Source organism: Lucilia sericata, unplaced genomic scaffold, assembly GCF_015586225.1.
Source record: "Lucilia sericata isolate MDLA Ls3-8-SP2 unplaced genomic scaffold, ASM1558622v1 Contig001060F_arrow, whole genome shotgun sequence".
NCBI classification, from domain to species: Eukaryota; Metazoa; Arthropoda; class Insecta; order Diptera; family Calliphoridae; genus Lucilia; species Lucilia sericata.
In genome coordinates, this window is record NW_023995037.1 from 60,001 (window position 1) to 86,948 (window position 26,948).

Below are 26,948 nucleotides of genomic sequence, written 5' to 3' on the forward strand. Positions count from 1 at the left end.
AACATATACAAGCTAGTGAGTGCATGAATGTATATAATATACATTTTGTTTAATGTATGTTTTTGTTGCTTTTGGTGGTCACAAATAACCAAAAATTGATTTTATTTTGCCTTTTCATTTTAACACTTATTTAAACTAAAACTATAAATTTACCCAAGTCAAGTAAACATTTTTTTAAAAACTATTCCTGACTTAGGTCAGTTTTTTTTCCTTTGTCTTGAAGTTTAACTCACCTCAAAGTTTGTTTTCAAACAGCAAACAATCCTTTAAAACACTTTTTTTTTAATTTTTCCTGTCCGTAAGTATGTTTTGGAAAGTGTTAACTAATAAATTCTTGACCTTCTTCTTGGTAGCCGTTAAAAACGAAAAATGTAATAGCCAGTGTGTGTGACAACGATTGAAAAACTTTTCTCCGCTTACGATGACTGTTGTTTGAGGAGAAAGAATAAAAATTGGAAAAAAAGGAATCATGTGTTTTGTTTAATCGTTGTTTGAATCTATAGTATGTGGGTTGTCAAGGTATTATTGCAAGGAGATGAAATTGTTGTGAGTGAAAGTCTTTTTAAGGATATGCGCAATAACAACTCAGGGAATATTTTTGTTGTTTGTTGCCAATTCTGACATTCGATAAAACCGGTAAGAAGTTAGTTAACTTGTTTTTAAAGAAAAGTTATTTTCAAATGAAAATTTTCAAGATTTTCTTCAAAAAGTTTTAAAAAAGATCATGGAAAATTATCGATATCATGAATTATTTAAAGAAAATTAAACGATAATTGGATTTTTCTATAGAAATATTATCGATAACTTTAGTTTATTGGAGAAATATTCTTGAAACGTGTTTTTCGATATTAAAATCTATTTAAAAATGTCGATAACAAATATTGATAACAAAATTTTTATATAGAAAAATTATCGATAACTTAATTAATCTATAGAATAAATATCGATAACTAGATTTTCCAAAGGAAAAGTATTCGATAACTGTCTTTTCTATAGAAAAATTATCGATAACCGATTACATTACGATACCTATCTATCTATCATCTATCTATCTATCTATCTATCTATCTATCTATCTATCTATCTATCTATCTATCTATCTATCTATCTATCTATCTATCTATCTATCTATCTATCTATCTATCTATCTATCTATCTATCTATCTATCTATCTATCTATCTATCTATCTATCTATCTATCTATCTATCTATCTATCTATCTATCTATCTATCTATCTATCTATCTATCTATCTATCTATCTATCTATCTATCTATCTATCTATCTATCTATCTATCTATCTATCTATCTATCTATCTATCTATCTATCTATCTATCTATCTATCTATCTATCTATCTATCTGTTTATCTATCTATCTATCTATCTATCTATCTATCTATCTATCTATCTATCTATCTATCTATCTATCTATCTATCTATCTATCTATCTTTCTATCCATCTATCTATCTATCTATCTATCTATCTATCTATCTATCTATCTATCTATCTATCTATCTATCTATCTATCTATCTATCTATCTATCTATCTATCTATCTATCTATCTATCTATCTATCTATCTATCTATCTATCTATCTATCTATCTATCTATCTATCTATTTATCTATCTATTTATCGATCTATATATCTATCTATCTATCTATCTATCTATCTATCTATCTATCTATCTATCTATCTATCTATCTATCTATCTATCTATCTATTTATCTATCTATTTATCTCTATCTATCTATCTATCTATCTATCTATCTATCTATCTATCTATCTATCTATCTATCTATCTAATCTATCTATCTATCTATCTATCTATCTATCTATCTATCTATCTATCTATCTATCTATCTATCTATATCTATCTACGATCTATCTATCTATCTATCTATCTATCTATCTATCGATCTATCTATCTATCTATCTATCTATCTATCTATCTACTATCTATCTATATATATATCTATCTATCTATCTATCTATCTATCTATCTATCTATCTATCTATCTATCTATCTATCTATATATCGATATCTTAATTTTTACCAAAAGTAGCTATAACTTATAATTCCATAGGAAATTCAATAAATCCTTTTTATATAAAAAACATTTTCAAACAGAGTTGCTGTTATTACTAATAAAGCGCATGCTCTAAAAATATCCTTTCTTTGTTATCGCTCTTCCCAAAAGGATATGTCAAACTCTTTTTATCTATAAAATCCTACAAAAGTTTGACGTCATTAACAGCAATAGAAACGCGTATTTCAATAAAAAATTACTAAAACACCAAACAAATTCCGATAAAACTCCATAAAATTAATACAAAATAATGAAGTTAACTTTAAGTCGTTATCGTATATTATTATCCTTGCAATTTACTTTACTTCTGGCCGATTATTTTTCAATACATTTTCTCATCTTTTATTGTCACCAAAACTGCAGTTGACCATATTGTTGTTTGTGTAAGTTGAAAGGGACAATAACAAGTTTTTAGTTAATTGATTTTTTTCTTCTTTTGGTATATAGGACACAGGATTTATTTATAATATGTGAATATTTGTTTTTTACTTTTGCTGTACATGCCACCTGTGTTTATGAGGTAAATTTTAGATTCAAAACAAACTGTTTATATTTACATTTGAGAAATAATATTTTCTTTGTTTTTAACAGGTTGGAGCAACTCATGTAATCTTAAGGAATTGTAAACTTTTCCTTTTCACCATACTTTTGTATTTCCTGTTGTCGGTTTCACAGCATTTCTGGTTTGTTTACAATGTTTGTGGTATCCGATGGCCAATTGGCCCACAACTCTAAAGGCTTTGTCGTTTGTGCAAAGAACTGGTGAGTCCTTTACAAATAACTGAAAACAGTCAATCTTATATCTTAATATCTCTTTATTGCAGTTTCATTTTTTTATTATTATACATATAAACGCACCGCTTTAACTTTATCTGATCCTCGTTTTTATGAAGAAAATATTGATTGGATTGCTGAGCAATTAAGTAATAAATAAATGTTATTTGTAAATATGTTTAGGTGGAATCTATATGTATAGAGTAATTATTATTTTTTTAAAATCAAAATACTTTTTGCAAAATATTGATGTTAATGTGATTAAAATGTTTAGTAACCATATGTTTTAGTTAAATAAAAAAAAAAATAATAAAAATATACTGTGATCACAATATATGAAACAATTTTATTTAAATTAGATTTTAAAAACATTAATTTAACGATAAGTATACCTTTAAAAATCTCCAGTTATTGATCAGTTATTAACACAAAGTTTAAAAACGTTAATGATATTTTTATACAGACAACTTAAGTCATCGATAATTTAAAAAAATTCTTTATGTAAATTGGATATTTTTTTTAAACTTGTTATCTACAATATATCTATAGATAAGTTATCGATAATTTTTCTAATGAAACATTTAGTTATCGGTAACTTTAATATCGATAATTTTATGGTAGAAAAATTTACATATGTATCTTATTTCTATATAAAAATTCAGGTATCGATGTTTTCTTATAAAAATTAGTTACCGATTATTAGTTAGCTACCGATAATTTTCCAAACATATTTTTTTATTTTTCTATGCAGTTCTCTATCAGTTCTTTGAGAAAATTGAGGTTATCGATATTCTTTCAATAGAAAAATACAGTTATCGAAATTTTTCTGCAGAAAATTATCAATAGCTTACTAAAAATTCATCGATTTACTCCTTACTTACTACTTACTTACTTACTTACTTACTTTTACTTACTTACTTACTTACTTACTTACTTACTTACTTACTTACTTACTTACTTACTTACTTACTTACTTACTTACTTACTTACTTACTTACTTACTTACTTACTTACTTTACTTACTTACTTACTTACTTACTTACTTACTTACTTACTTACTTACTTACTACTTACTTACTTACTTACTTACTTACTTACTTACTTACTTACTTACTTACTTACTTACTTACTTACTTACTTACTTACTTACTTACTTACTTACTTACTTACTTACTTACTTACTTACTTACTACTTACTTACTTACTTACTTACTTACTTACTTACTTACTTACTTACTTACTTACTTACTTACTTACTTACTTACTTACTTACTTACTTACTTACTTACTTACTTACTTACTTACTTACTTACTTACTTACTTACTTACTTACTTACTTACTTACTTACTTACTTACTTACTTACTTACTTACTTACTTACTTACTACTTACTTACTACTTACTTACTTACTTACTTACTTACTTACTTACTTACTTACTTACTTACTTTTACTTACTTACTTACTTACTTACTTACTTACTTACTTACTTACTTACTTACTTACTTACTTACTTACTTACTTACTTACTTACTTACTTACTTACTTACTTACTTACTTACTACTACTTACTTACTTACTTTACTTACTTACTTACTTTACTTACTTACTTACTTCTACTTACTTACTTACTTACTTACTTACTTACTTACTTACTACTTACTTACTTACTTTTACTTACTTACTTACTTACTTACTTACTTACTTTACTTACTTACTTACTTACTTACTTACTACTTACTTACTTACTTTACTTACTTACTTACTTACTTACTTACTACTTACTTACTTACTTACTTACTTACTTACTTACTTACTTACTTACTACTTACTTACTTACTTACTTACTTACTTACTTACTTACTTACTTACTTACTTACTTACTTACTTACTTACTTACTTACTTACGGTACTTCTACTTACTTACTTACTTACTTACTTACTTACTTACTTACTTACTTACTTACTTACTTACTTACTACTTACTTACTTACTTACTTACTTACTTATTTAAGTTCTCGATATTCAGTTATCGGTCAACCTTTTTATAGAAAATTGTACTTATCGATATTTTTATCGAAATCTTACCTTCAAATTTAACAACATTTCGGTCCTTTCTGGGAGTTGAGAACCTTTAAAATATGTCTTCCTTATAATAACAGCTGACTCCTTGCGATTACCTATTGCTGCTTCCACCATTACTTGTTGAATTCATATTCCTTCTTAACAATATATTTATTTAATTACCTGGTGTTTTGTGTATAATTTCACTAAATATTGCGAATATTTATTAAAAATGTTTTACTTTTTTAAACAAATTATTATAACTAAGTTTTTTCTGGATTTAAATATATGTATAAAGAGGGTAAATTGATATAGTTGATAGATAATTTTAGGGCTTTGAGATATATTTAGTTACTGCTTACATTTTTATATATTCTTTTCGAGTTTGTATTTACAAAAATAGGTAATAGTTTTAAAAAAATACTTTAGAGAGAACCATTATGAAATTTTGAAGGGTTTTTAGTTTAGTGAAATGTTTTGCATACATATTTGCCAAGACCATTTTGGACCTAGACAAATTTGTATTTTTATTTAAGGGAGCCAAATAACAAAAAATAAATCTTAATTATTTACAAATTTAAGTAAAGAAAAAAAAAAAAAACAAAAAATATAAAGAAAAAATTGGACAAAGTTTTACAAACATAAAAGCATTTATAACTAAAAACAAAAAATTATATAATTAAATTAACTCAATTCCTATGCATTTATCAAGGGTACACCGAATAATTTCTCCCATGATTGTGCTATAGAATTTAAACAGGTATTAGCATTTTCCGCTGTTTGAAATGTGCACTTCCAGAGTTCACATTTATCTTGGGTTTCATCTAAGAAATTAATGATAAATACATTATCCGCACAATGCTCCACCTCAACTAAATTAGACATGAATTGCGTAACGCATAATTCAATATCCGAGTCATGGTTTAAAACAGATAGCCAATCTAGCTTTTCCGAACTCAAATAAATACGTGAGTCGGTGGTTAAAAGGCCACAAATGTTAAAGGAGCGTTTAGCATTTTCACATGAAATTTCACAGCCATTTAGTAAAGAGCACATATTTAGTTGTTCATCAATAACGGCGGCACTAAGACGTTTAGTTAATACATCAGCCGGTTGGTATTTCAATTCACAAAGAGAAGGCAGAGCATTATCTAAAAGTTGTTTTATTATAAAAAAAGTTATTTCATTTTAAAAATTATTTTAAATTCAAACTTACTGGCAAAAAATAACATTAAGGAATCTGTTCTTAATATATCCTGCAACAATAATAAGAAACCACCCCAATCATTGAGATAAAATGATAAACCCATTTTCCAGGGCAACAATTGTATGGCATCCAAACGATCTACTGTGCAACTTATAGTGGTTTTCAACCATTTGGCAACATCATCATTTTCCTTGGCATATGCCTCCATAACATATAATTTGCAGGTCGACATTACCACCACGCCATCACTTAATTTTTTATTGGTCTCATTGAAAATGCGTCCCCTAACAATCCATTTGAAATGTTCATCTTTTTCGAATTTGGTTTGATAAAAATATAATTTTAAACGATGATCGATATCGTTGAAGTCGGTATAATTGAATTTATACTGTGTACCGGAGGTAGATTTGTTTGTGTTGCTACTGCTAATATTGGAGGAGTTTGTAGGTAAGGCAGTACCCGATTTAACATTCGATAAAGTTTCTGAATCAATAAGTTTTTTGGAACTGGTCATTAAAATGTTGGTCGACTGCATGAGAGCTAAAATATTTGTAATTAATTAATAGTAAGTAAGTAAGTAAGTAGTAAGTAAGTAAGTAAGTAAGTAAGTAAGTAAGTAAAGTAAGTAAGTAAGTAAGTAAGTAGTAAGTAAGTAAGTAAGTAAGTAAGTAAGTAAAGTAAGTAAGTAAGTAAGTAAGTAAGTAAGTAAGTAAGTAAGTAAGTAAGTAAGTAGTAAGTAAGTAAGTAAGTAAGTAAGTAAGTAAGTAAGTAAGTAAGTAGTAAGTAAGTAAGTAAGTAAGTAAGTAAGTAAGTAAGTAAGTAAGTAAGTAAGTAAGTAGTAAGAGTAAGTAAGTAAAGTAAGTAAGTAAGTAAGTAAGTAAGTAGTAAGTAAGTAAGTAAGTAAGTAAGTAAGTAAGTAAGAAGTAAGTAAGTAAGTAAGTAAGTAAGTAAGTAAGTAAGTAGTAGTAAGTAAGTAAGTGTAAGTAAGTAAGTAAGTAAGTAAGAAGTAAGTAAGTAAGTAAGTAAGTAAGTAAGTAAGTAAGTAAGTAAGTAAGTAAGTAAGTAAGTAAGTAAGTAAGTAAGTAAGTAAGTAAGTAAGTAAGTAAGTAAGTAAGTAAGTAAGTAAGTAAGTAAGTAAGTAAGTAAGTAAGTAAGTAAGTAAGTAAGTAAGTAAGTAAGTAAGTAAGTAAGTAAGTAAGTAAGTAAGTAAGTAAGTAAGTAAGTAAGTAAGTAAGTAAGTAAGTAAAGTAGTAAGTAAGAAGTAAGTAAGTAAGTAAGTAAGTAAGTAAGTAAGTAAGTAAGTAAGTAAGTAAGTAAGTAAGTAAGTAAGTAAGTAAGTAAGTAAGTAAGTAAGTAAGAAGTAAGTAAGTAAGTAAGTAAGTAAGTAAGTAAGTAAGTAAGTAAGTAAGTAGTAAGTAAGTAAGTAAGTAAGTAAGTAAGTAAGTAAGTAAGTAAGTAAGTAAGTAAGTAGTAAGTAGTAGTAAGTAAGTAAGTAAGTAAGTAAGTAGAAGTAAGTAAGTAAGTGTAAGTAAGTAAGTAAGTAAGTAAGTAAGTAAGTAAGTAAGTAAGTAAGTAAGTAAGTAAGTAAGTAAGTAAGTAAGTAATAAGTAAGTAAGTAAGTAAGTAAGTAAGTAAGTAAGTAAGTAAGTAAGTAAGTAAGTAAGTACTAAGTAAGTAAGTAAGTAAGTACGTAAGTAATAAGGTAGTAAGGTAAGTAAGTAAGTAAGTAAGTAAAGTAAGTAAGTAAGTAAGTAAGTACGTAAGTAAGTAACGTAAGTAAGTAAGTAAGTAAGTAAGTAAGTAAGTAAGTAAGTAAGTAAGTAAGTAAGTAAGTAAGTAAGTAAGTAAGTAAGTAAGTAGTAAGTAAGAGTAAGTAAGTAAGAAGTAAGTAAGTTAAGTGAGTAAGTAAGTAAGTAAGTAGTAAGTAAGTAAGTAAGTAGTAGTAAGTAAGTAAGTAAGTAAGTAAGTAAGTAAGTAAGTAAGTAAGTAAGTAAGTAAGTAAGTAAGTAAGTAAGTAGTAAGTAAGTAAGTAAGTAAGTAAGTAAGTAAGTAAGTAAGTAAGTAAGTAAGTAAGTAAGTAAGTAAGTAAGTAAGTATAGTAAGTAAGTAAGTAAGTAAGTAAGTAAGTAAGTAAGTAAGTAAGTAAAGTAAGTAAGTAAGTAAGTAAGTAAGTAAGTAAGTAAGTAAGTAAGTAAGTAAGTAAGTAAGTAAGTAAGTAAGTAAGTAAGTAAGTAAGTAAGTAAGTAAGTAAGTAAGTAAGTAAGTAAGTAAGTAAGTAAGTAAGTAAGTAAGTAAGTAGTAAGTAAGTAAGTAAGTAAGTAAGTAAGTAAGTAAGTAAGTAAGTAAGTAAGTAAGTAAGTAAGTACCCTTCAAAACTTATTCACATACATGATTCATTACGGTAGTCCCCAAACCACTCCTCTTAAGACATTTTTTGTTTAACATTTTCTTGTAATGCAGGCATTACGTAGGATCATGTTGACTTTCAAGGAGTAGTTTTGTGGTCTCTCCTAGTGTTGAAAAGTTAAATGGAACATGTTTTTTTAATAATTGTATTTGTTTCAGACCAGTCCTACTCACTTACGGAGTACTTTATACATACGAGTAGGGGATAGTTTTTCTTTTTGTAGGATATTCCAGGGTATTTCCCATTCAATTAAAAAAATTCCGAAACTTACCTCCAAAAATCGATGATAATCCCGTATTTTCTTCTTTCTTAGCAGCATTTTGTGAATTTGTCTTTCCATTAGTTTCTTGCTGAAGAAACTCTTTTACTGATTCCTTCTTATCTTCACTCGATTGCGAAGCCTTCTCTGGCTTTTGTTCATAGGCCGTACAAATACTATCCGTTACTGAGCCAGAGGAACTACTCTCCGTTAGATTATTATGAACCATATTGTTAGAAGATTTTTTAGGCGGTATCTCCGAATCTATCTTCTCCTGAGCACCTGATACAGCATCCTGTTGTTCCATTTCATTATATACCTCCAATTTGTCTTTGTCCTTATTAGCATAGTTAATCATATTATCAAATTCACGCTCTAAGAAAGTTTGGGTATAACTTTGATCATCGATAGTCTCCAAATTGGGTACATGAGCAATGCTGCGACGTTCTTCCCAGTTTTTGCGACTAGCACAAGGATCTAAGACTTCTATGCTCGATTGGCTAGGATTAGAGATGATGTCAACGTCACTTTCACCATTAGTTTTAAAATCTAAATCACGATCAGTGTTTGAACTGCCCACCAAAGATTGATTTGAATTGAAAGAGCTTTCAGAATGAGAGGTGGCGGTAATTTTAGAACAGGAGGATTCATTAAGTGAATTAGCAGAACCTAAAGTAGAGATATTAAAGTTAACAATTTGGGATTAAAAAAGCCAAGCGTTGAAAAATATTTAATAAAAAAGAAACATTGGAATGTTAGTAACCAAATGTTAGAATTAAGTTTGCTTTGAAATGAAATTGTTTTGTTAAATTTTGTCTCTTTTTTTCTATACAAAACCAATGCTTCTTGGGGATTTTTTGTATTAAAGCATATATATATATTTTAATATACAAAAAGTGATATTAACTTTTTAGAGTTTGCTTCAGCGTCCTACTATGCAGTGGATTGTTAGCAGAAAGCCTTGCGTTGCCTTTACCTTTTAAGACCAGTAGGTAGGTAGGTTGGTAGTAGTATTTTGTTAAGTTAAAGGAGAGTATGTATGTATGTTTTTTTTTACAATATATAAAAAGAAGAGAGCACATTAAATCAATCAATTCAATTAGTTTAAATGAAAAATAAAAAAAGAAAACATGCAAAAAATATTAAATTAAAATAAGTTTACAATTGCTGAAAGCAGGCTTACCAATACTATTTGTTTCTTCGGCAACTTCTATGGAATTAGAGAGAGACGTTAAGGGCTGTTGTATAGATAAGGGTGCTATTGAAGTGGGCAATTCTTCCACTATAGAGGCGGGCGATAGTTTGTCTACTAGATTGGCTTTTTCCAGAGATTTGGGTATTTCATGGATTTCTGCTACAAAACAGGATTTACAGTCGGGACAACGGATTTCTATAAAAAGGTTTTGAATTTATATTTTATTAATGAAAAGCTGGGAAATAAATGGGTTTTTTTCACTTACCCGAGTTATTCAATTTCGATTTAGTTTCCTGAGAAAATTGACAGCTGCAATTGACACATCTATAAATCGTTTGATTCATTTCGGTTAAATCACGTTGTGATAAAATATCACGCAATTTCTTTTCCAATTCCTTAAAGAAAAAAGGAAAACATTTGCATAAATAAACATTTAATAGAATTTCGTTAAAAAGCTTACTTGACACAGATCTTCTTCTACGGTATAAACACGTTCTTGTTTATCCTTTTTTACCGTATCGAAGTTTATGCGTAAAGTATTGGATTTAATGCGATCACAGGATTCTAAAATTTTTAAACTCCATTTGGTTTTGGTTCTTTAGTAAAACAAGGAAATAAAAAAAAAACAAAATCTAAATTAAATTTTTTAATTAAATGGAAATAAGTTAAACTTACTTTTCGGTTAAAGGATCTCTTTCTCTAAGGAAATTGGAAGACTTGGTTAAAAATAATGCTTCATTTTGATTAGTGGTATAGACAATATAGGTCTCTTCATCCTCTTCTCTTTCGGAATCTAAAATAAAAATAACTTTTAGTTTTTTTTATTTTAATGTTTTGAGTTGTTAAACTTACATTCATCCTCTTCATTATGTTGTTCGTTTGTGGCATAGATTTTACTTAATATATCATGATCCTCTTCCTCATCTCTTACTGCTTCTGTTTGTGGTGTTGTTTTTGTTAGCATTTCGTTTTCCTCAACATCATCCTCTTCTTCAAAAGGATTTTTACTAATCATTTTTGTATTATCCAAGGACTTGTATATCGTTTTATCATTGTCTGCGGTATTATTGATTAAGGTCGCTTGTGTTTGCTCTAAACTTTGATAAAGTGAAGTTGTTTCATTACTGTCCGGTTGAGCTTTAATGGGTGTTAGCATCAGCTGTGCCATGGTGTTATCTAAAGTGTTATTGGTTGGTGTGGAGGTATGCACGGTAGTATTGGCTTCCTCTTTGAAATCTTTGACATATTCATCAAACATTTGTCTTGATTTTTGTCTTTCTAGATTAATATCTACAGCTGAGGTGTTGGAAGGCGTAAGGCCCAAAACACTGTTACGGATTTCGGCATTACCCGTATGCAACCATTCATTGCCATATTTTTTGCGTAAATTTTCCACTTGCCCTTTAATATCCAAGTGTTCTTTATTTTCTTCTTCCACAAAAACTGAGTTATTCATAACATTTTCCTTGGAATTAAGGTTATCTAAATGTTCTCCTGTTTCCTGTATATTATCTTCAATTTCCACATGTCTTACTTTAGAAGATTTTTTCTTAACCTGCTTAACTACCACCTCATCGGCGTTATAAGTTTCTGAAGTATCTGAATTGTTGTCATTAAGTTTAAAAGACACTAAAGAACCCACACTGGAGGCAGGAGTTTGATTGGAGGCTGGTGTTATACGTCCTACTGCTGTTAACGATGAAGTAGAGGAACGTGTGGTATAATGATTAAGAGCTCCCACTAATCTAATCTGGTGAGTGCCCGTAACAGACTTTTCATTTTTCGTTAAAGGCTCAAAATCCAATATGAATTTAACCGATGAACAGTTTTTATGCAAATATTGTGATGAAGCCAAACGATGTTTGGGATGACATTGCAAAGGATTACCATACAAATTTAAAAATTTTAAGGTACTTATGGCACTTAGGGGCAATAGATAAGTATGATCCAATAAACAATTATCCGATAAATCCAAATCTGTAAGAGCATCCAATTTTACAATACCCATCAAATCCTCCAATAGATTATTACTCATATTCAAAGACTGCAAACGTTTATAGGCATCCATATGAAACTGTGGTATAAACTGCAAACGATTAAAGCTCAAATCTAATGTTTTTAAATGAGGCAACCATTTGATGGCCTTAACCGATTGCAATTGATTGTGTCTTAGATTTAAATGTTGTAAATATTGAGCAAATTCCAATGAGGTGTCCACCGTACGTAAGTTATTATAACTAAAATCCGCTATTTTCAATTCATTCCAAACAAAACCATTCGAATTATCTCCCCCACAATGTGTTATTATCTCATCCACACATTTAATACTTTTGGTACAAATTAAATGTTGCATTTGGGCTCGCAGAGGTTGTAGGCCACATATCTGTTTGACTTGTACCTTTTGTATTTCGAGACGTTTAAGGGCACGAAATTTTGTTATATCAATTTTACCCTCAAAACATTCTTCTCCGGGATATTGTATTATGCAGAGTAGTGTTGTTTTCTGTACAAAATCATGCACCAGTTGTAGATCACGAAAAACGGGAGATTTGGAATTGATGGGTTTTACAACTTGAAAGTTTTGTATGTCACCAATTTCTAGAGAATCAGCTATTAGGGTAAATGAGTCGTTTAGGGCTCGTAGAAGAGAGGCTAGAAAATGGAATGGAGGTTAAAAATGTTTAAATTTTAATTATGCACAAAAGAAATTAAGTTTTTGAAAATCAATGAAACCTCAAGGAAGATTTTTTAGTTACTTTCTAAATATAGTAAACACTAGATTAAGTAACTAGTTTGGTTCTAGTTCAGTTCTAGTTCAGTTATAGTTGAGTTCTTGTTCAGTTCTAGTTCAGTTCTAGTTCAGTTCTAGTTCAGTTCTAGTTCAGTTCGAGTTCAGTTCGAGTTCAGTTCTAGTTCAGTTCTAGTTCAGTTCGAGTTCAGTTCGAGTTCAGTTCTAGTTCAGTTCTAGTTCAGTTCTAGTTCAGGTCTAGTTCAGTTCTAGTTCAGTTCTAGTTCAGTTCTAGTTCAGTTCTAGTTCAGTTCTAGTTCAGTTCTAGTTCAGTTCTAGTTCAGTTCTAGTTCAGTTCTAGTTCAGTTCTAGTTCAGATCTAGTTCAGTTCTAGTTCAGTTCTAGTTCAGTTCTAGTTCAGTTCTAGTTCAGTTCTAGTTCAGTTCTAGTTCAGTTCTAGTTCAGTTCTAGTTCAGTTCTAGTTCAGTTCTAGTTCAGTTCTAGTTCAGTTCTAGTTCAGTTCTAGTTCAGTTCCAGTTCAGTTCTAGTTCAGTTCTAGTTCAGTTCTAGTTCAGCTCTAGTTCAGTTCGAGTTCAGTTCGAGTTCAGTTCTAGTTCAGTTCGAGTTCAGTTCGAGTTCAGTTCTAGTTCAGTTCTAGTTCAGTTCGAGTTCAGTTCGAGTTCAGTTCGAGTTCAGTTCAGTTCTAGTTCAGTTCTAGTTCAGTTCTAGTTCAGTTCTAGTTCAGTTCTAGTTCAGTTCTAGTTCAGTTCTAGTTCAGTTCTAGTTCAGTTCTAGTTCAGTTCTAGTTCAGTTCTAGTTCAGTTCTAGTTCAGTTCTAGTTCAGTTCTAGTTCAGTTCTAGTTCAGTTCTAGTTCAGTTCTAGTTCAGTTCTAGTTCAGTTCTAGTTCAGTTCTAGTTCAGTTCTAGTTCAGTTCTAGTTCAGTTCTAGTTCAGTTCTAGTTCAGTTCTAGTTCAGTTCTAGTTCAGTTCTAGTTCAGTTCTAGTTCTAGTTCAGTTCTAGTTCAGTTCTAGTTCAGTTCTACTTCAGTTCTAGTTCAGTTCTTGTTCAGTTCTACTTCAGTTCTACTTCAGTTCTTGTTCAGTTCTAGTTTAGTTCTAGTTCAGTTCTAGTTCAGTTCTAGTTCAGTTCTAGTTCAGTTCTAGTTCAGTTCTAGTTCAGTTCTAGTTCAGTTCTAGTTCAGTTCGAGTTCAGTTCGAGTTCAGTTCGAGTTCAGTTCGAGTTCAGTTCAGTTCTAGTTCAGTTCTAGTTCAGTTCTAGTTCAGTTCTAGTTCAGTTCTAGTTCAGTTCTAGTTCAGTTCTAGTTCAGTTCTAGTTCAGTTCTAGTTCAGTTCTAGTTGAGTTCTAGTTCAGTTCTTGTTCAGTTCTAGTTCAGTTCTAGTTCAGTTCTAGTTCAGTTCTAGTTCAGTTCTAGTTCAGTTCTAGTTCAGTTCTAGTTCAGTTCTAGTTCAGTTCTAGTTCAGTTCTAGTTCAGTTTTAGTTCAGTTCTAGTTCAGTTCTAGTTCAGTTCTAGTTCAGTTCTAGTTCAGTTCTATTTCAGTTCTAGTTCAGTTCTAGTTCAGTTCTAGTTCAGTTCTAGTTCAGTTCTAGTTCAGTTCTAGTTCAGTTCTAGTTCAGTTCTAGTTCAGTTCTAGTTCAGTTCCAGTTCAGTTCTAGTTCAATTCTTGTTCTAGTCTGGCTTATAGTACACAATCAGGACTAGTCTTTATTTAATCAAACAAGAAATATGGAAGCATGCTACAAACGCTACAAATTACATCTGAATCAATGAAACACATTACAAATGAGTCAATCCTAATGTCTGTGTTCTACAAAAATAAACAAACATACACATTTTTAAATAGTTTTTAGGTTTCTATTGTAAACAAACAGATAAGAGCAATTATATATTGAAAAATGTAAAAATGCTGCAACAAATATTATGACAAAATTGTCATACCCTAAATAGGTATTTAAAAAATAAAGCTTTACAATTGAACAAATTTATATTTAACTTCTCAATATTGCTTATTCTGAAATCTCGATCATTTTTTAGAAAGTTTGTCTGTAACAAGTTTTTTGGTACGATCTTTGACCCAATTTTTGTCTTACACTTTTACTGTTATTCATAACAAATTGATTTGTTATTGGAGTCAAAATTATTAAAATTTCTCATATGTATGTATCTAAATAAACAAATCCCCCCACTATAGGGTATAACAAATTAAAAAATAATTACTTTCAAATAACAAATTTTCTATTTATAAGAATGCAATTACCTGATAGTGTAAGTGTAAACTCTGAACTTAAGATTTTATCACCATTATTTCGTAATAATGTAGCCAGTTCAGTGATTTTTTTGGGATCCATGTTGGCTGCTTGCACTTGTTACAATATCAAAATGTCAAAACAATTAAATAATAACAACATAAAAAATTATTATTAAATTACAATTATAGCATTTTGTTGTTTATATTAGAATTGTTTGATTTTACATATAAAGTTTCCAAATATGATTCAACTAATCCAAGTAGATGACGCGTAAGTTTCAATAAACAAAAGAATTTAGACGATATGCAAAATTTGCTGCAAATATATGGAAAATTTTTTTGTCATATTTATTATTAATATCGCAGCAAATGTATGTATATAGTATATTTAAGCAATTTACCTTGTTTTTGAATTATTATAAACAAGAAAATTAGTTATAAATAATTTGTTGTTTGTTTAAATTTATTTTTTTACGCACTTTTTCTTAATATTTCTTTTACAATTCTTCGTTTGCTATTTATTTAATTAATTGTGTATATTCATGTTATTAATTAGCTTTATTGGTATTCTTTTTTTATTAATTATTATTGTTAATACGTTGCATTTTAATTAAATTTTATTGAATGAATATATATTTTTTTGTTATTGCGTTTGTATTGTTATTATTCTTGTCATTTCATAGAGAAAAAACAAAACAAAATGTCAGGTAGTTGTCATTTTAACAGCAGCTGTTACATAGTTGTATTTTAGTGGAGTGAGAAATTAACCCTTAATTGAGTTTAAGCAAAAAATTGAGACGAATTTATATATAGTTGAAAACAAATGCCAATTTTATGAATATTTTCATAGTCCAATTCTAGTTCAGTTCTTGTTCAGTTCTAGTTTAGTTCTAGTTTAGTTCTAGTTCAGTTCTAGTTCAGTTCTAGTTTAGTTCTAGTTTAGTTCTAGTTCAGTTCTAGTTCAGTTCTAGTTCCGTTCTAGTTCAGTTCTAGTTCAGTTCTAGTTCAGTTCTAGTTCCGTTCTAGTTCCGTTCTAGTTCAGTTCTAGTTCAGTTCTAGTTCCGTTCTAGTTCAGTTCTAGTTCAGTTCTAGTTCAGTTCTAGTTCAGTTCTAGTTCAGTTCTAGTTCCGTTCTAGTTCAGTTCTAGTTCAGTTCTAGTTCAGTTCTAGTTCAGTTCTAGTTCAGTTCTAGTTCAGTTCTAGTTCAGTTCTAGTTCAGCTCTAGTTCAGTTCTAGTTCAGTTCTAGTTCAGTTCTAGTTCAGTTCTAGTTCAGTTCTAGTTCAGTTCTAGTTCAGTTCAGTTCAGTTCTAGTTCAGTTCTAGTTCAGTTCTAGTTCAGTTCTAGTTCAGTTCTAGTTCAGTTCTAGATAGTTCTAGTTCAGTTCTAGTTCAGTTCTAGTTCAGTTCTAGTTCAGTTCTAGTTCAGTTCTAGTTCAGTTCTAGTTCAGTTCTAGTTCAGTTCTAGTTCAGTTCTAGTTCAGTTCTAGTTCAGTTCTAGTTCAGTTCTAGTTCAGTTCTAGTTCAGTTCTAGTTCAGTTCTAGTTCAGTTCTAGTTCAGTTCTAGTTCAGTTCTAGTTCAGTTCTAGTTCAGTTCTAGTTCAGTTCTAGTTCAGTTCTAGTTCAGTTCTAGTTCAGTTCTAGTTCAGTTCTAGTTCAGTTCTAGTTCAGTTCTAGTTCAGTTCTAGTTCAGTTCTAGTTCAGTTCTAGTTCAGTTCTAGTTCAGTTCTAGTTCAGTTCTAGTTCAGTTCTAGTTCAGTTCTAGTTCAGTTCTAGTTCAGTTCTAGTTCAGTTCTAGTTCAGTTCTAGTTCAGTTCTAGTTCAGTTCTAGTTAAGTTCTAGTTCAGTTCTAGTTCAGTTCTAGTTAAGTTCTAGTTCAGTTCTAGTTCAGCTCAAGTTCAGTTCTAGTTCAGTTCTAGTTCAGTTCTAGTTCAATTCTAGTTCAATTCTAGTTCAGTTCTAGTTTAGTTCTAGTTTAGTTCTAGTTCAGTTCTAGTTCAGTTCTAGTTCAGTTCTAGTTCAGTTCTAGTTCAGTTCTAGTTCAGTTCTAGTTCAGTTCTAGTTCAGTTCTAGTTCAGTTCTAGTTCAGTTCTAGTTCCATTCTAGTTCCGTTCTAGTTCAGTTCTAGTTCAGTTCTAGTTCAGTTCTAGTTCGGTTCTAGTTCGGTTCTAGTTCCGTTCTAATTCAGTTCTAGTTCAGTTCTAGTTCAGTTCTAGTTCAGTTCTAGTTCAGTTCTAGTTCAGTTCTAGTTCAGTTCTAGTTCAGTTCTAGTTCAGTTCTAGTTCAGTTCTAGTTCAGTTCTAGTTCAGTTCTAGTTCAGTTCTTGTTCAGTTCTAGTTCAGTTCTAGTTTAGTTTTAGTTCAGTTCTAGTTTAGTTCTAGTTCAGTTCTAGTTCAGTTCTAGTTCAGTTCTAGTTCAGTTCTAGTTCAGTTCTAGTTCAGTTCTAGTTCAGTTCTAGTTCAGTTCTAGTTCAGTTCTAGTTCAGTTCTAGTTCAGTTCTAGTTCAGTTCTAGTTCAGTTCTAGTTCAGTTCTAGTTCAGTTCTAGTTCAGTTCTAGTTCAGTTCTAGTTCAGTTCTAGTTCAGTTCTAGTTCAGTTCTAGTTAAGTTCTAGTTCAGTTCTAGTTCAGCTCAAGTTCAGTTCTAGTTCAGTTCTAGTTCAGTTCTAGTTCAATTCTAGTTCAATTCTAGTTCAGTTCTAGTTTAGTTCTAGTTTTTTAGTTCTAGTTCAGTTCTAGTTCAGTTCTAGTTCAGTTCTAGTTCAGTTCTAGTTCAGTTCTAGTTCAGTTCTAGTTCAGTTCTAGTTCAGTTCTAGTTCAGTTCTAGTTCAGTTCTAGTTCAGTTCTAGTTCAGTTCTAGTTCAGTTCTAGTTCAGTTCTAGTTCAGTTCTAGTTCAGTTCTAGTTCAGTTCTAGTTCAGTTCTAGTTCAGTTCTAGTTCAGTTCTAGTTCAGTTCTAGTTCAGTTCTAGTTCAGTTCTAGTTCAGTTCTATTTCAGTTCTATTTCAGTTCTAGTTCAGTTCTAGTTCAGTTCTAGTTCAGTTCTAGTTCAGTTCTAGTTCAGTTCTAGTTCAGTTCTAGTTCAGTTCTAGTTCAGTTCTAGTTAAGTTCTAGTTCAGTTCTAGTTCAGCTCAAGTTCAGCTCAAGTTCAGTTCTAGTTCAGTTCTAGTTCAATTCTAGTTCAATTCTAGTTCAGTTCTAGTTTAGTTCTAGTTTAGTTCTAGTTTAGTTCTAGTTCAGTTCTAGTTCAGTTCTAGTTCAGTTCTAGTTCAGTTCTAGTTCAGTTTAGTTCAGTTCTAGTTCAGTTCTAGTTCAGTTCTAGTTCAGTTCTAGTTCAGTTCTAGTTCAGTTCTAGTTCAGTTCTAGTTAGTTCTAGTTCAGTTCTAGTTCAGTTCTAGTTCAGTTCTAGTTCAGTTCTAGTTCAGTTCTAGTTCAGTTCTAGTTCAGTTCTAGTTCAGTTCTAGTTCAGTTCTAGTTCAGTTCTAGTTCAGTTCTAGTTCAGTTCTAGTTCAGTTCTAGTTCAGTTCTAGGTCAGTTCTAGATCAGTTCCAGTTCAGTTCTAGTTCAGTTCTAGGTTAGTTCTAGATCAGTTCCAGTTCAGTTCTAGTTCAGTTTAGTTATAGTTCATTTCTAGTACAGTTCTGTTCTCGTTCAAATCTAGTTCAGTTTTAGCTCTACTTCAGTTCAAGTTTAGTTCCTGATGAGGTCCATTTCAGTTGCAGTTCGAATCTAGTCAAGTTCAGTGATTTTTTAGTTCGAGTTCTATTCTAGTTCGTTTCTAGTTTAGACGTAGTTCTGTTGTAAAGAATCTAAGAAACCCTATCTAAATGCGTTGTGTCAATAAAATTTAAATTTAACGGTTTTTTCTTTCCTTTTTAATCCGAAATCCCCTTACTTTTGGTTGCTACAGCAATAATTTTAAAATAATAATTTGTTGAGTCAATAATCAAAAAGTTGTCAGCAGAGAAAAACTTTGTATTGAAATCTAATAATTTTCAAAAAAGAAAAAAAAAAACAACAACTAAAAAAAATGCAGCGAAATAAAGAATCGAAGGAAATCTTAGGACTTAATCGCATTACAAAAAAACGTATAATGGAATTATGCAAAAAAGATAAACTCTATCAAACTCCCGAATTAAATGATGTTTTGTATTTGCACTATCAGGGTAAGATAATAAAATGAAGTATCATTTTGCAAATATTTAATTTTTAAATAAAATATTGAAAGGATTTGAATGCATTGAGTGCTTGGAAGATTATACCGAACTTAAGTGTCTCTGGCTGGAGTGTAATGCCATTTCCGAAATCCAGGGTTTGGAAAAACAAGCGAAACTGAAATGTCTATTTCTGCAAAGTAATTTGATAAGAAAAATTGAGAATTTAGATTACTGCAAGGAATTGGATACCATAAATTTGTCTCAGAATCATATAAGAAAAATTGAGAATTGTGGTTTTGAGGTATTACCGGTATTGAATACTTTGAATCTTTCTTCGAATTATTTAAAAGATAGTGAGGGTTTAAGGGAGTTGGAGAATTGTAAAAATCTGTCGGTGTTGGATTTATCTAATAATCGTATTGATGATATATTGGTGGTAAAGGTAAACAAATTTTTAAATTAATGGAGGATCTAATAAATAATAAAAAATTTTTAGATTTTTGGAAAAATGCCGGAATTAAAAGTTTTAGTATTGCAAGGCAATCCGGTAGTATCCAAAATACCACAATATCGTAAAACTTTGATATTGGAATGTGTAAGTTTTAGTTATTTTTTTAAGAAAAACAGAAATTCTGAAATATTTATGTTTTTACTATAGAAAAAATTAACCTATTTGGATTCAAGACCGGTATTTCCAAAAGATAGGGCCTGTGCTGAAGCTTGGTAGGTTTGGGCGGAATACAAATGTTGGAACGTTTAATAATATAAACATATTTTTCTTAGGAAACGTGGTGGCTATGAAGAGGAACGCAAAGAGAACGAAAGATGGAATCGCCGAGAACGTAAAAAGATGAGAGATGGTGTAAATGGTATAAAAAAATTCCCGAGTTTAATTTCCTTTTTTTGTAATTTGTCTCCTTTTAGCTACCATACAATTGCGCAATAAAAATCGCAAGCCAGAAGATCAAATTTCCTTAATACCCTCCTCAGATTCTGAAGATGAATCGAAAAATACAGAAAAGAAAAATTTGCAAAATCGTGAGAATATGGAAGTTGAAATAGATAGCATATGGGATGAGGTGGCAGAGGACAAACATTCGGAGAGATCTTCTAGTTCGGTTACTAGCGGTGAGAGTAAAGTTTCCGATTCTACACAAAGTTCTGAGAGTAATGAAGAAGAACAGGAGGCTGTTAACAAAATAGAGGTTAAAGAGGATGAAAAGAGAATGTTGGCAGAGATTTCTAGTTCTGCTAATAGTTCTGACACCAAAGACAAAGTTGAGTCTGTAATAGATCAACAACAGAAAATATCGGAAGAAATTACAGTAGAAGAAGAAGAAGTTGAAATACTAAAAGAATCGAAGAACATTTTGGAACCTGAAAAGTTGACCAGTTCTACTTTAACTAGTCTGAATAAGGAGAAAGATTCTACTGATGCTAATCGAACCACTGCAGAGTCAAAACTTGAAAATTTCTCAGAACCTCCAACTAAAAAAGTTCAATTACATATTGAATATTATAATAGTTTAGATATCTGTTCTGGAAATTTGAAAAATACTTCTATGGCTCATATAGAAGAAGGTAAAGGGTGCCAAGAATCTGAGTTACATTGTCCGTTTAGTAAGTTGGAAGAAGAGACTCGTAAATTCTCAAATTTCCCAGAGTCTTCTACACAAAAACTTCAATTATCAATTGAAAACAGTAAAGATTTAGACAACAGCTCTGAAAGTATGAAAAGTACTCCTAAGCTAAGTCTAATTAAGGAAATAGAGCCCCAAGAACCCAAATTAAGTACCTCGCATAATGTCTTAAACCAAGGCATACCAAAAACAGATAATTTCCTAGAATCTTCAAGCAAACAAGTTCAATTATATATTGAAAATTGTAAAGGATCCGAAAACCCTAACACTTACCTTAATAACGATTACCTTAAAGATTCTTCGGAGAACTATCAAACTACTATTGAAGCTATAAGAAACGTAACAGAATCTAATAATTCTCCGGAAGTTTCTTTCACAAAAAATAACGAAACTCTCAATACATCTCAAGAAAATGTTGAAGATAATTATGATTCCCTTCAGGAAATGGAAGATACCATGAATATGTTGAATCAGAAGAGTGAAGAACAAACATCATCTTTGTTAAAACCCCAAAAAGACCTAGAGAAATATCTTAATAAATGGGAAAATGATCACGAACGTTTACAAGTCAATCAGAAAGTAAGAACAGATTTTGAAAAGTTATCGACAAATTTAAATAGTTTTGTGGAACAATTAGATCAGGAACAAAAACAAAGACAAGAAATTTTTAAAGCTTTATATGACAAAAATATAGCGCCTAAAGAAAGCAGCCCAGAAAGTAGCGCTAGTGAAGAGAAAGATCACTTAGAGGAATGGAAGTTGGAACGAATGATTGATCTGTGGGATAGAGATACAAATTTGAAGAAATACTCAACAGAAAACAAACCGAAAGATTTAAAAGATACTTTCCAAAATGTTCCAACAAATATTATAAAAGCAGAAGAAGCTTTAAATGATTCCTTAGAAAGTGTTGCAGCAAAAACTGAAGAACCCCCTACCTACTATATACCCATGGATGTATCTAACTTAACTCGCAAATCTAATGAGGCTTTAGATTCCCTCGAAAGAGAATCTAAAGAATTGAAGAGATTGCTGCAACAATTGGAGGATAAAAATGAAGATCTCTTTAAAGATATCAATGCGGAAATGAAATGTGAAAGAGAACAAAATCACCCAGAGAATCCAGAAAAAGAAAGTGAAGAAACAGTACAGGATAATAGAGAAAAACAAACTCATGAAAAGGATGATTACAAAACAAATGATCCAGCTGATAGTATGGAATCGAAATCAGAAATAAAATGCGAAATAGAGGAAAGTATCCCCGAGAAAAATGAAGATCGTTTTAAAGAATGGAATGCAGAAATAATATGTGAAAGAGAAGAACGTATTCCAGAGCAAGAGGGAAAAGAAAGCGAAGAAATGGAAAAGGATAACATAGATAAACAAACATATAAGAAAGATAATTATAAAGCAAATCAAAAAGATTTTAAAACAGATCAAGTTGAACCAAATCTTGTTAAAAGAGAAGAAGCAGTTGAAGACGAAAGAGAGCAGCCACAAATTGTATCAACAATTGTAGAAGAACTAATAAAATCTCTAGAATTAAAACAAAAATCTTATAAATTTCCCGAATCTTTGGAAAACCGCGAAGTAGAACCTTCTACTAAAACTCAACATTCACAGCAAAGTGTTTCTGAAAATCTTCCGGATTTCTTGAAAACATTCAATCAATTCTACCAAGCTGTTGAAACTACAAATCAGGAAAAGAATAAACTTCCGGAAGCTAAAGAAAAACCAAAGTCTGAGGTTTTAAAAGAACTTTCCAAACAAACAAATCTAAAAGTATTCAATATTGATACTCTTGAAAGTTTGGATGCTCAATTGGCCGAAATGAAAAGAGTGGAACATGATAGAGTACGACGTATGGTTGGCAGGGTGTATGCTCAAAAAGATCGCTATAATGATACTTTGGAGTTAGTTGAGGGCAAGCTAATGGTGCGCCATCATGATACACAAGAACTGAAGGAGCTAACACAACCTGTTATGCAGGAATCAAGTGAAAGTGAGGTTGAATATGATACCGCACAGTCAGAGGAAGAGGATTATAATAGCGGCTCTAAATTTGAAAAAAGTTTGAAGCGTAAACCCTATAAGCCTATAGCACGCAAATCCAGTGAGGATCTTATAATACAAGCTTTAATAGCTAATAAGTCCCACAAAGCTTCCGATGATAGTGAGGAGAGTAATGATGATGATGAATTCTATTCTTTAGATCCTCAAGATACTGCAAATCTTTATAAAGAAATCGATAAAGAATTTTTTCATAAATTAACTCTAGAAAATTTAAAATTCTCACACCAAGATGAGAATCATATTGTTCAATGTGCCCGAAGCTATGAGGAATTGAAACATTGTTTATCCTTAAAAAAAGAAGAGAGAGGCTTAACCGAGGAAGAAAATGATTTGGTAGAAGATATGATCGAAGGAAAATGTTTAAAACTTAAGGAGAAACCAGAAACTTCACACAATAATCAAGATCGATCGACAGAAGAACAATTGTGGCTTGATAAAGTGACTCTGAAATCGGAAGATCAGGGAGTTAAGAATGAAATAGAGCTAAAATCTAGCAAAGAGGCTATACAATTATTTAACTATAAACCTAATACAAATACTGATCAGCTGTTAAGTGCGCCAAGTTTTCGAGACCCTAAGCCTGAAGATTCGGAGCATATGAAAACACCATCGGAAGATGAATGCGAAAACCTAATGAAAGCCATATTGCTCAAGAAACTTGCAGAGCAAAGAGAAAGAGAACATTTTTAAAAGAGAAAAACCCGAGCTTAAGAAAAACGATCTTGAATCCGTTTTGAGTTATGAGCGTTCAAGTGAAGAAGAAAAAAATGAAATCGAAAGTAATATTGATTTTGAAAGTGGAGCTTCCAATAAAAAAACATACAATTGTCAAACAAAAGATGTATTAAAAGATGAAGAACTAGGAACTGAAGAAGAAACTGTAAATGTTACTGAAGATTTAATTACGGAAGTATGTTTACCGAATGATGATGTCGTTGGGGGCAATTCAGCTGGTGTAGAGATTTTGGAATGTAATTTAGAAATTATTGGCTGCAATGATGAGTTGGTGGATACTATAACCGTTAATGCTGAAGTACATTTTTAAAGAAATACGGATTCTTGTTTTATTTTGTAATTTTCGTTTTATGGAATTTTAATAAAATACATTTATCAAATTTAAAGTGTTTAGCGAAAACTTTTTTCTAAAAGTCGAATATAAACAATCTCTAATTTCTACCGAAGAACTAAAGTTGAATTTTTTAACTCCGGTCTATAGTCTAGACTATAGTCTAGTCTAGTCTATAGTCCAGACATAGTCTTGTCTACAGTTCAGACCTAGTCAAGTCTATAGTTGAGACCTAGTCTAGTCTATAGTCCAGACTATAGTTTAGTCTATAGTCCAGACTATAGTCTACTCTATATTCCAGACTATAGTCTAGTCTATAGTCCAGACTATAGTCCAGACTATAGTCTAGTCTATAGTCCAGACTATAGTCTATTCTATAGTCCAGACTATAGTCTAGTCTATAGTCCAGACTATAGTCTAGTCTATAGTCTAGACTATAGTCTAGTCTATAGTCTAGACTATAGTCTAGTCTATAGTCTAGACTATAGTCTAGTCTATAGTCCAGACTATAGTCTAGTCTATAGTCCAGACTATAGTCTAGTCTATAGTCCAGACTATAGTCTAGTCTATAGTCCAGACTATAGTCTAGTCTATAGTCCAGACTATAGTCTAGTCTATAGTCCAGACTATAGTCTAGTCTATAGTCCAGACTATAGTCTAGTCTATAGTCCAGACTATAGTCTAGTCTATAGTCCAGACTATAGTCTAGTCTATAGTCCAGACTATAGTCTAGTCTATAGTCCAGACTATAGTCTAGTCTACAGTCCAGACTATGGTCTAGTCTATTGTCCAGACTATAGTCTAGTCTATAGTCCAGACTATAGTCTAGTCTATAGTCCAGACTATAGTCTAGTCTATAGTCCAGACTATAGTCCAGACTATAGTGAAGTCTATAGCCCAGACTTTAGTCTAGTCTATAGTCCAGACTATAGTCTAGTCTACAGTCCAGACTATAGTCTAGTCTACAGTCCAGACTATAGTCTAGTCTACAGTCCAGACTATAGTCTAGCCTACAGTCTATAGACCAGACTTAAGTCTAGTCTATAGTCAATAGTATAGTCTAGTCCAGACTATAGTCTAGTCTATAGTCCAGACTATAGTCTACTCTATAGTCCAGACTATAGTCTACAGTCCAGACTATAGTCTACAGTCCAGACTATAGTCTACAGTCCAGACTATAGTCTAGTCCTGGCTATGGTCTAGTCTATAGTCCAGACTTAGTCTAGTCTATAGTCCAGACTTAGTCTAGTCTATAGTCCAGACTATAGTCTAGTCTATAGTCCAGACTATAGTCTAGTCTATAGTCCAGACTATAGTCTAGTCTATAGTCCAGACTATAGTCTAGTCTATAGTCCTCCTATAAGTATGTACCTAAAAAGACCAGACTATAGTCTACACTCCAGACTATAGTCTATAGTCCAGACTATAGTCTATAGTCCAGACTATAGTCTATAGTCCAGACTATAGTCTATAGTCCAGACTATAGTCTATAGTCCAGACTATAGTCTACGGTCCAGACTATAGTCTACGGTCCAGACTATAGTCTAAAGTCCAGACTATAGTCTACAGTCCAGACTATAGTCTAGTCTACAGTCCAGACTATAGTCTAGTCTACAGTCCAGACTATAGTCTAGTCTACAGTCCAGACTATAGTCTAGTCTATAGTCCTGGCTATGGTCGAGTCTATAGTCCTGGCTATGGTCTAGTCTATAGACCTGGCTATGGTCTAGTCTATAGTCCAGACTATAATCTAGTCTATAGTCCAGACTATAGTCTAGTCTATAGTCCAGACAATAGTCTAGTCTATAGTCCAGACAATAGTCTAGTCTATAGTCCAGACAATAGTCTAGTCTATAGTCCAGACAATAGTCTAGTCTATAGTCCAGACTATAGTCTAGTCTATAGTCCAGACTATAGTCTAGTCTATAGTCCATACTATAGTCTAGTCTATAGTCCAGACTATAGTCTAGTCTATAGTCCTGGCTATGGTCGAGTCTATAGTCCTGGCTATGGTCTAGTCTATAGTCCTGGCTATGGTCTAGTCTATAGTCCAGACTATAATCTAGTCTATAGTCCAGACTATAATCTAGTCTATAGTCCAGACTATAGTCTAGTCTATAGTCCAGACTGTAGTCTAGTCTATAGTCCAGACTATAGTCTAGACTATAATCCTTCTATAACTATGTACCTAAAAAGAAACTTCGTACTTCTTTGCAATTTCTGGCACCGATTTCTGCTCAGTCATCTTTGTTCTTCGATTAAATAATAAAACCAATGTACCGCATCTTGAAATAAATCAATCTGGGAAACCTACAATAAAAAAATAAAAACAATCTTATCAAGTTAAAAGTTCAATTTTACCAGTTTACCAAGAGTCCAAAAACCAGTTTTAACCGACTCGACCATTCACTTAACAAATGTTCTTTAAATTAATCGCACAATAGACTAAAGAGACCTCGGCTAAGTATATGCAGTACACAGACATGATTTTTATTGATTGATAGATTTTCTTCTCTTATCAAAATTGTTGTTTTTTATTTCAATTTTTTTTACAATAATTTCACTAATTAATTGCACACTTGTTTAATAATAAATTTACAAAAACCTATTTAATAACTATAATGTCCACATCATTATAATCAGATTACCAACAACTGATGTCTCATTCTGATTTTTCAGTTTTAAATTTCCAGTTTGAAATGTAAACTTATTCAATATGCCGCATTTATTTCAAATCTTTAATATGTATCAATTTAGATTGAAAAAAATCCTTATCAAATAAAAAAAAAAAAGTTCATGTTTACCAGTTTTACTAAGAGTTCTGGCTCTAGTTAAAACCGGTTTGATTGTTTTCACTCGCTCAACAAATGTTTCGTAGCTAATCACACATCGGCTAATGCAGACAATAAAACACCCAAGACTAGTCCATATAATTAGTTTTTTTAATATAGATCTGCAATAAATCTACATTCATACTATATTTTTCAGTAATTATTTTATAATCAAATGTTCTTTAATTGGACCTTAAG

General features: G+C 31.1%; 4 protein-coding genes across 6 annotated transcripts in view; 2 read left to right on the forward strand and 2 right to left on the reverse strand.

Moving 5' to 3' along the window:
* LOC119609779 (transmembrane protein 53) overlaps window positions 1-425 on the reverse strand; it is a 6,187-nt gene extending 5,762 nt beyond the window's left edge. Inside the window, exon 1 of the mRNA XM_037964690.1 lies at window positions 234-425. The gene's annotated coding sequence lies outside the window, so the exon portion shown is untranslated. The remainder of the gene's footprint in view (window positions 1-233) is intronic.
* Window positions 376-15,665, reverse strand: LOC119609778 (kinesin-related protein 8). 3 transcript variants are annotated; one of them, XM_037964687.1, is made up of 12 exons: window positions 15,393-15,665; window positions 15,173-15,307; window positions 15,001-15,105; window positions 10,848-12,647; window positions 10,671-10,788; window positions 10,456-10,591; window positions 10,261-10,390; window positions 9,984-10,190; window positions 9,708-9,776; window positions 8,813-9,469; window positions 6,144-6,674; window positions 5,624-6,078 (listed from the first exon to the last, which is right to left on the reverse strand). In XM_037964687.1, the coding sequence occupies exons 3-12, from the start codon at window positions 15,089-15,091 to the stop codon at window positions 5,624-5,626; spliced, it is 4,194 nt and encodes a 1,397-aa protein (XP_037820615.1). In that variant the 5' UTR covers window positions 15,092-15,105; window positions 15,173-15,307; window positions 15,393-15,665. The 3 variants fall into 3 exon arrangements, with proteins under 3 accessions (XP_037820616.1, XP_037820617.1, XP_037820615.1); XM_037964688.1 differs by lacking the exon at window positions 15,393-15,665 and adding an exon at window positions 376-425 and having other exon boundaries at window positions 4,952-6,078; window positions 15,001-15,264; XM_037964689.1 differs by lacking the exons at window positions 9,708-9,776; window positions 15,393-15,665 and adding an exon at window positions 376-425 and having other exon boundaries at window positions 4,952-6,078; window positions 15,001-15,264.
* Window positions 2,204-3,185, forward strand: LOC119609780 (transmembrane protein 138). Its single transcript, XM_037964692.1, is given in 6 exon segments — window positions 2,204-2,404; window positions 2,407-2,473; window positions 2,538-2,610; window positions 2,682-2,793; window positions 2,796-2,852; window positions 2,915-3,185. Coding segments are annotated over 6 exon segments (483 nt in total). The 5' UTR covers window positions 2,204-2,340; the 3' UTR covers window positions 3,025-3,185.
* On the forward strand, window positions 15,152-23,934 carry LOC119609777 (dynein assembly factor 1, axonemal homolog). The gene is made up of 7 exons (XM_037964685.1): window positions 15,152-15,362; window positions 18,894-19,149; window positions 19,212-19,582; window positions 19,637-19,735; window positions 19,799-19,863; window positions 19,924-20,009; window positions 20,065-23,934. Exons 2-7 carry the CDS (start codon window positions 19,014-19,016, stop codon window positions 23,541-23,543), a joined length of 4,236 nt encoding a protein of 1,411 aa, XP_037820613.1. The 5' UTR covers window positions 15,152-15,362; window positions 18,894-19,013; the 3' UTR covers window positions 23,544-23,934.
* The last annotated feature ends 3,014 nt before the right edge of the window (window positions 23,935-26,948 follow it).